At 33.5% G+C, this 9,800-nt stretch overlaps 1 protein-coding gene across 2 annotated transcripts in view; it reads right to left on the bottom strand.

Moving 5' to 3' along the window:
• Positions 1-2,638: 2,638 nt before the first annotated feature.
• The window catches only part of LOC108735032 (endochitinase A-like), an 18,447-nt gene continuing 11,285 nt past the window's right edge, over positions 2,639-9,800 (bottom strand). The window contains exons 2-3 of one of the 2 annotated variants that reach the window (XM_018466821.1): positions 7,453-9,375; positions 2,639-3,746 (exon numbers count right to left, since the gene is read on the bottom strand). In XM_018466821.1, coding sequence (XP_018322323.1) covers positions 3,531-3,746; positions 7,453-9,375 — 2,139 coding nt within the window. In that variant the 3' untranslated portion in view covers positions 2,639-3,530. Of the gene's footprint in view, positions 3,747-7,452; positions 9,541-9,800 lie in introns of those variants that run through there. The other variant, XM_018466820.1, reaches the window with a different exon arrangement.

The following is a 9,800-nucleotide window of genomic DNA, read 5'->3' as shown; positions in this document are numbered from 1 at the left end:
CTGGAATTTTAGTCTGTTTGGAACACTTCTGTCGTGCGTACAGACTTTGTAGTTCACGTTTAATTTTAATTAATGTATCATCATAATTTCCCTGCATATGAAACTGTTCATTAGAATAAAAAACAATTTTTCGTAATACATTGACAGCATTGAGACCATCATTCAAAGTTGGCACTGTAAATTGTTCTTCAGTCTCTTCCTGTTCGTCATTTTCCTCTTGAACTTCTTGTACAATATCATCTTCCGTAGCTGGTGCACAAATTGCAATAAAGTTATCTGCACCAATAAACTCCTTAGCTTCAGTAGCAGATATTCTGAGAATTACACTAGACCCTAAACTCGACACGTTTTTGTTTATTTTTGCGATCTTAATGGTCATTTACTGTATCAGATGTGGATACTGTTACCTATTCAAATGTTTACAATACAATTCTCCGAAAATATCAGTTAAATGTAGTCGCTTAAAGGGATATGTTGTAATAAGCAATGTCGTAAAAACCAGTGTTTTTTATAAGGCGGTCTAACAGAATTAAGCCGGCACCTATGATTTTGGTCAATATAACCAGTATGTTGTTCTAAACGATGTCGTAGTAAACGGTTTTGACTGTACTCAAGTGCTCTTATTTTAACTTTGCTTATTACCGATATCCCTCTTTCTTATGTTTCCATTCGTCGAATATATCAAACTTCGCTGTAGTTCCACCATTCACCTGAATTTTGGCACTCGCATGCCTGTATTTCCTTATTAATCGTGCATTCTTTTACTCCGATTTTCCACTCAATGTGCTCAATTTATAGAGAATTACTGTCGATAAGTAACTCATAATTTTTAAACTAAAAAAGTAGCGATTTCCTTTTTTAAGAATTTATTATTTTTGAAAGTAGATAGTAGGTACCAATTTACAATTTTGAATTTATTTTGATTTTGTGGGGGCTAAAGATTTTTATGTTAGTCCCTTCCCTGGCTTACCTGCCCGGTTTTTTGAATCTGAACTTTCACATTTCTGTGTGTTTAGATTTTATGTGCCATGTAATAACAATTTGAAAACGTGAAGATTGTCTAGTCGTTGAAGAAGAAATTATTTGAACATGCAAATAATAATTTCGTGTAGTTTTTTATGAGTGGTATTAATTAATTTTAGACTCCCGAAATAAGTAACGAACTTTCTATTAAGTGTCATTCGTCACTTAATTTCAATAACATTTATCTGGCCAATTATCTATTAAGTAAGTAAATAACGGTGCACTTTCACTAATGCTTGATTTTTTTTGTCTTGCAAATAATCGCCAGTTTCTTTTGTGACGAAAGCAATAACTATTTATCGATAAATAATATAATTAGGTCAAATAAAAAAATACAACGTATGTACCTGAGCCGGCAATAAAAAAATCTTTTAATAAATAATAAATTGAGAAAAGCCAGAATTACTTCTAACAAGTTTTAGAAGATTTCTAATACATGATAGTTCTGATTTAACGAAATATTACGGTTACTTGGCTAGATTGTAAATTAGCTAGATATTGGATAGTACAAATGCCTGAATTGACGGATATACATATATTAGCATTATAACGTTTACAGAAGAGGACAACACTGACGAAGTGACAATACTCATGAAGTGAGTGAGCAATAATTATTATTATGTATCAAATTATCCACTCATATGACCAAGTAAATATACAAATAGAAATACAGTAGAACCTCTTTAAGTCGAACCTCTATAAGTCGAAAACCTCCAAAACTCGAAAAAATGTTTTGTTCCCTTCCCTTAAAGCCCTAAAACCTCCATTACTCGAAATCTCAACCCTCTATTAGTCAAAATAATCAGTGAGTTCCTGCATGCCATTTTGGTACATATTTTCCCTCTATAACTCAAAAAATTAAATTGGACCTCTGTATTTCGAACATAGCAATGTTTTGTTTTACAATCTTTACAACTCGATAATTTGAAACTTATTACGTCTATAGTTCGAAGAAAACTAAATTATCGACTAAAAAAATTCGAAGTGGTCTGTATTGTTGGTCTGTGTTCTGTCGCAGCTGCCTGGGACGCGCTGATGAGATCCAAAAAGATTGAAATCGCGATCCGCGTCTGGCAGTTTCGACAGAATACAGACCACTTCGAATTATTTTATTCGATTAAGCTAACGTGCCTATCACGTTCAGGTTGGCTACGCCGGGATTCGTTTTCAGCAAGTAGATATCCACACAAGTGGACCTTGTTGGAGCATACGTAATCCTAAAATGTAGCATCGTGCTACAGATGGCGTTTACTGCGACATATACTTGATATTTATGAATATTGTTTTAAAAATATTTTCATTATTCTGTAACTTTTTACTACAAATGGCGCAGTAAACGCCCTGCGCCATTTGTAGTATTTTCTAAATTATCGACTTATAGGATTTACCGAAAATGTAAGTGTACTCGATTTTTTTGGCGGATCCCCTTGATGTTCGAGTTATAGAGGTTCTACTGTATTTGAGTACGTGCGGTAATTTTTTATTTTTGCTCCGAGAAAGTGTAATATTTATCAATTTGTGCATAATAATTTTAAATGAAAGCTAGTTTGAAATATCGATAAATAATGAAAATTCTAGATTGTTTAACTTTTAAAAAATACATTTTGACGTTTTTTTGTTTTTATTTTTTATTTGTTTTACATATTTCGCATAATAAATTATTATGTATATTTATCACATTAGTAACCGTAATGAAATCAGAATACATTTATATATACAATAATTACACAATTATCTGGCAACAGAATTAGGTAAATTTTAATTTAAACTCCATATACTTATAGTATTGTTTCTGCAAATTTACATCAGGAAAAGGAGGTGCAAGGATATTAAAACTGTGAACGAATGACCATAACCCGCTTCTATGCTAGGTATTAATAAATAAACATTTCGCTAATTTAAATTATAATGTTGATCATAACGTAACCCTTTTAATATCTATAAAACAATGAATAGATAAATAATGATAACAATATGAAAATGACGAGACGACGAAGGCAAGCAAGTTGGCGATGCTATAGAATTATTCTGATGAGAATATAATACTTATGATGATAGAAATGACGATGAAGATGAAATTGTGCAAACAAAGATAAGTGCAAAAGTTTCATATTTAGTATAAAGGACTCTGCTAATCGTCCTGAGCTGAAAAGCAATGAAAAGTCTAAAGGAGATAAGCTCTTACATTACATATAATAATGTAGTAATAATAATAAAAAACTATATATGTAATAAAACTAATTTTTATATTGAGATGGTATCTTGCGTTTGAGTAATAGTTATTTTTGAAAAGATTAAATATCTTTTTTTTTAGTAAAAGCGTTCAATAGGAAGCCAAATTTGCTAATTTTTCTAAAAAAATAACTCTAATCATACCTACGCATAGTATGATGACACGTAGAATTGTTTCTATAATTAACGTACAAATTAAATGCCTACTGATTATAGTACGTTTCATAAATTAAATTATGAAACCTTCTTCGCATTTCTCACAAATTAATCAAAATTTAGGCTTTGACTGTCCTCTTTGAGTTGGTAACTGTTGCATGGAATCCCGTTTCCCAATCTGCTTTATAAGAAACAGTTCTGATATTACCATCTGGTTCCACTAGAGAATAATGTCCGTTGACAATGTCTCCATTACGTTCTTCTTTTTGTTCTTTGATGTCACCCGTGTGGGGATCATTTACGTAATATTCGAAGTAGTATTGAGGGTGGGCATTCTGCAAATAATTTTTGTAGAATGAATAAAAATAAAAGTCAGTGTACATTTTTGTTAGGTTAGGGTACATTTTTGTTAGGTTAGTGTACATTTTTGTTAGGCGTGTCTGGAGCGTAGCTCTATACGAGTGCGAAACGTGGATGGTGGGTGCGGTGGAAAAGGTTAGAAGCGTTCGATATGTGGTGTTACAGGTGGATGATCAGGATAGGACAACTTATAAGGCATGAAGGGATAGTGAACGACATATTAGAAGTAGAAATGGGACTTTAAGACGAGTAGAGGAATTTTACTCTTCACAATCTTACGACGAATACGAGTTATTGTTTATTGCATGTAAGTTTTGTCTAATTCACGAAATTATTTACTAAAAAAAACCGTATCTTATACATGTACTAGGTCAGTGATGGCGAATCTTTTTTGTAAGCGTGTTAGAAAACAATATTAATTATCGGGCTGCTTATGTGCCGGACAGCATTTAATTGGGAAAAATTGATAAAAATATAGTCGTCTCAGAATATTATTTAGACAATTTCAAGAATTAATGTATAAAAATAATCTAAATTAAAATGATTTGTTCACGTGCCAACAAAATTTTTGGACGTGTCACCTTGGTACTAAGTGATGCAGTTTTACCAAATACGTGAAATAGGCAGTTATACAAACTAAATAGTTGGGCTTTAAGGATGTTTGGGAGGTATGTCATAATGCTACGAGAGAAATAAAAATTTGGAAGAACGTTCCTCATTCAATTCTAAAACTCCTGTAAAAATTGCAAAACGATTCACTAAACCGTTAAAAAGTTATTAACATTTTAAAAAATTGTAATTTTACACGTGGAGATTCGTTAACCGAACACATTAAATTTATTTTTATTAACAGGAAAAAAGTTACCAGAAATTTTAAACTGTTATAATAACTAACTTGAACTCTGGAAAAAGCGTAAGGTTATTCAAATTCACTAAATGGTTATCGAGGAAAAAATGAAAAATTAGCTGAAAATCACGTTTTTACTTGATAATATAATGATAATATTTATAATTGTCTGAAATAAATGCAATTTTAAAGTTTTAATTATTATTTAAACATATTAAAAAGTTTTACGCTCATTATTAATAGAGATTGAAACTAAATATTTTTTTGTTTCGAAGTTGAAATCAAGGCATATTCACTGCCAAAAGTCAGTTAAAAATTTTCCATATTATTCGTTATTTCTTATTTTATTCAAAGTTTTTGGTCAAATTCCAAATTTTCTCTCAAACCGTATACTTTTCTTTTAGTATAGATAGTATTTATTTACCTCATGATATGCTGCAAAACCTAATTAATCACGAAATTCTAATTTTATGTACTCTTGTCTCCGATTGTACCTCCCAAACATCCTTAAGTAAGAGATATGTTTATTGTACATATTATAATTATTGGTAACTGTTCTTCTGTACGTACAAAAAAATAATATTTCTGCGAATTTAAAGTATAAAAATGAATAATGACACCTAATTGGAGTAGTAATGGCAGAGAAGGAGAAAAACAAATTTAAAATTCTAGTAGAGTTGAATTACAACCGTTTTTTTATATCAGACACCAGGACTTTCTATGAGTGTTTTTATTTCCATTTTTCACTAACAATTAACATTTCTTCAGAGTTTTAACATATCTATAGTTAATTACATTTTTGTTCATAATTCTAAGTGAATATTCTAAACATTTAAACATTTAATTAACTGTATAAATGTAAGAAATTTTAGGAATCATGAATTAAATACAAAACCATAAAAAGTCGCTCTGGTACGACTCAGGAGGTCCACACGACTAACTTCCCAGCGGAAAGAATAAAAATACCTACCACGTGTTCTGTTTTTTATAATTGCTATATTATCGTATTATTGCTATGTATTCGTATACTTTTTTTATCTTATTAATAGCCGTGTTAAGGTACGCGCGCGTACATCGGAATCGGTAGGACAACATACGGAGCGGACGCACGGCGTAGTCAGAATTACATATTCCTAATATGCAATAATAATAATAATATTACTCAAAAGATGTTTGGATTTTATATTAATAAACAGTATAATTTGTAAATTCAGCTAGATTGTTCTTTTGTTTAGTGTTTTGATTCTCTACTAAAAGTGACCTGATCGATTTTGCTGAAAAACTAATCAGTTTTAAGTAGCAGGATTATGCGTTTAATGAAATTTTCGTTCTCAAGATAATCGAGAAGAAATATAATTTCGAACCAACATGAGCACATACGAAGATACACACACACAAACATCCAGGGATCTGAAACGTGGAGACATGTCAAAATTTAGGATTCACAAAATCGAACCCATTAGTATAACTTTCCGCCAGAAGCACAGTCAAGTAAAGGACGAGGGTATCATTTACTTAGAAAGTCTTGTTGTCTGCTATAGAAAGCCAGTCGTAATTCAACCCTTCTACAATTATGCTTATGTATAGTCGTAAAATGACAATAAAATTTAAAATTGGTACAAAACATGACAACATCTATTTGGTTAGAAAGAAATTTTCTGAAGTCTACAATATTACTTGATATTTTAAAAGTTTAAGTTCAATAAAAAAAGAATCGGGTAAATTGACATCGGAACCTTTGGCTAATGACAATAAACAAGCATAAATACGAGTTCGATTGACAACCTCTTCTTTTTTTTGAAGTTGATTAAATATAATTCATTTTTTATGTTCAATTAGATATCGTGGGAAGTCGTTTTTAGTATGTGGGTAAGCACTATATAAAGTTATCCTACACAAAATAATTAAACTGTAATTTATTTGTTCACTTGTAAGGGAAGCACTATTTACCTGCTAAGTTATTCAGGGTTGGGCTTACTAGATTTATTGTGTTTATACGATAAAATTGGTATTAAATCTACAGCAGACTTTTACCTTGACCAATTTGTGCAGGTATTTTTTAAAACTAGAACAAACGCAGATGATTAATCATTTTTAACATGTTGTTTTACTATTTAAAGCGAAATAATTGAAATGTAGGCACTGAGATAATCTAAGCATTTATTACATAATCATTACACGGACTGGTTTCGCCCTGTTTTAATGGCAAATCTTTGCTGAATATATCAATATCGTCAACGGAATTGATTGTCAAAAACACACCGCAATACCTAAATGATAAAATCTTAACACTTTTACATTTCGTATTCCTTAAACGTTTATTTCATAGGCATATAAATGTATGAAAAAACAGAGCAAAATGTTGCTTTATTTCAAGGTGAGGAGGTCAAGGCCAATAAATGTGGTCAATTCAACCATTTATTTACCTAAAGAATATTTAAAGGAAGAGGGAGGGGGGTTGCTAAAGTGTTTTGACATTTCCGTTGAGTATCAAAAGGAGTATTTCTATTGTTAGGTGGTTTTAGGGTCGTGTTTAGTAGATAGGGGGAAGGGTGTCCACGAACCGAGTGCCAAAGTTAAGTCGAAAGGACTTGTAATATTGTTGTGTTGTATTATTAATAAATTAGAGTTTGGATTATATGTGAAATAGATATAACTTATATGCAAGCATATTTCTAAGGTTAGACCCAGTCAATCTAAAAAGTAATTATAACATTCGTGATATCATTGCAGTCTGAGTCACTACGAACGTTGGCATATGTGTCGTATGTCGTTATTTAAAATTTGTCCAGATGCAATCTCTCGGTAATGTTTTTTTTTACTTATATACTTACGTAGTACTTGCCATGCTTCTCTTTTTCGTGATCTTTGCCTGCTTTTCCATTGGAATCTGGCGTTACATAAGTAAAAGCTGTAGGTGCGGCCGCCACTAGGCCCTGTCCATGACCAGAAGCGTCGCCACTAATATGTGACGTTGACACGCTTGGGAACGAAGCATAAGCGATAGCAGGTGCTGGTGCTGGTACTTTTACGGCAACTGGCGCCGTTACTAAATTTTTTACGCCAACGGCACCCACTTGTCCCAAATTACCAGAGGAATAAGAATACGACGAAGCTGCGTCATGGGCAAGGTTAGAACTTACACTGGAACTCTTTTGGATAACCGAAGAAGGAGCAGCGTATGCCACTGACGCCACCGGTGCACCATGGATCTGGCTACCCAAGTTGCCTGAGGAGTATGAGTATGAAGAAGAACCCCCGTGTGCTAAATTCGCACTGGAAGAGCTGGATGACGTTTTTGAAACGACTGGGCCAGCAGAATAAGCAATGGAAGGTACAGGAGCCGCGTGAACTGAGGAATAGGAATATGAAGAAGCACCTTTTTGGGAGAGATCCAAACTTGAACTGGAGGATGATTGTTGAATTGAAGGACCACTATACACCGATGATACTACTGGTGATGCGTATACGGCGGGACTTGACACTTTTAATAGCCCTTGTTCGGAACCTAAAGAAGAATAACTAGTTGACACATCTGAAGCTAAAGAATATTTAGATCCCGCACTAGAAGAACCCAAACCGGTAGTACCCGTACTGTAAACACTTGGAGCGGAATAGACAACAGGATTTGCAGCCTTTATCGAGGAACCCAGTAGTGAGCTCTGAGCTTCAGAAGAAGAAGAAGACGACGAATAACTCGACGACGATCCAGAGGAAAGCGAATTATCCAAAACCTTTTGAACTGTAACAGGACTATTATAAGTAAGTACAGGTGAAGCAGCATATCCTACCGAAACAGCAGGTTTAACTGAAGCGGCGTATATGTTTTTGGAATTGTAAGCATCAGACGATAAATAATTAGAAGATACATCAGAAGCTAATGAATATTTAGAAACAGGTGATAAAACAGTCGGCGCATACTTAACACCAATTGGGATATTTTGATTGTATGCTGCTGTGGACAGTTGGGAATTATAAGCTGATGCTGCAGATGCAGACGCTGCTGCTGCAGCTGATGAAGTTTCTTTGGAAGCGTATTGGATAGAAGGACTTATTTTAGCCGATAAAAATGGAACAGCAACTGATTTCACAGCTGTTGATACAGCTGCCGGAGCGGAGTATTCGTACGCAGAAACACCTCCATAGTTGCTACCATATCCAAGTGCTTCGTTTGATCCGTAAGAATAAGCTTCGGAGCCTGTCCCGACAGAAATTCCCGATGCCAATTTTGGAGCTGACAAGATAGATGAATAAGAATTTGAAGAGGAATGCGAACTAGAAGCTTGAGCAGCGGCTGCTTGTGAACTGGAGCTCGAATAGGAAGAAATTGAGCTTGGAATTGATGATGATTTTGCTCCTAGCAAATATTTGGGAGAACCGTAAGTTGATAAACCGGCGGTTACAGCATAATTTTGCTCGGCGGATTTAACAGCGGCGGGAGCATATGAAATTCCCACCGGAGGAGTAGTGTAAGCTACCGATTTGATATGAAGCTCAGGTTGTATTGCATTGTATTGTAGTTGAGGTTGAGGTTGAGGTTCAGAAATGTATTGAATTTGGGGCTGAATGTGGGCGGACTCTACGCTTATTTGTGGTTGAGAGTAATATTGTACTTGAGGTTGAGGATGGGGTGGTAAGTAGGCTTTTGTCGGATTTAGTCCTAGAGCTAGTGCTTTCGCATCTCCACAATTTCTTACTAGATCAGGATCTTCCAAAGCTTCTGTCAGAAGGGCATTTAGTGCGATTTGTAGTAGCAACTGAAACAAAAATTCATAGTAGTTACCATTTTTCATGGAAGATACGTACATATATCCGGTGTTTAGTTCAGTTTAGGAAAATTTGTGCAAATGCCTTTAGTCATATGGCCTTTTCAAAAGATTTTGACAGTTTGATTAGTTAGAAGCTGGTGGTAACAAATAATAGACATTTTTAATATAATTAAACATTCTTTCTGAGGTAATATGGTAACAAAAATAATTATAAATGCTCTTTTTTTGGCATTAATCAAATTATTATATGATACTACTAATAACTAACTAACTATAATACTTTATAATTTTAAAATAAACCACGCCAATGATATTTTCAGTCATCTAGTTAGGTAGCCAAATCCCTATAATATTTGTAAATTAAAAGTACTTAAGTAACTGCTAAAACTTTTAATTTTAACGAGATCAATTTT

Source organism: Agrilus planipennis, unplaced genomic scaffold, assembly GCF_000699045.2.
Source record: "Agrilus planipennis isolate EAB-ADULT unplaced genomic scaffold, Apla_2.0 scaffold124, whole genome shotgun sequence".
Taxonomy (NCBI): domain Eukaryota; kingdom Metazoa; phylum Arthropoda; class Insecta; order Coleoptera; family Buprestidae; genus Agrilus; species Agrilus planipennis.
This window is presented reverse-complemented; position numbering and strand designations above follow the sequence as displayed.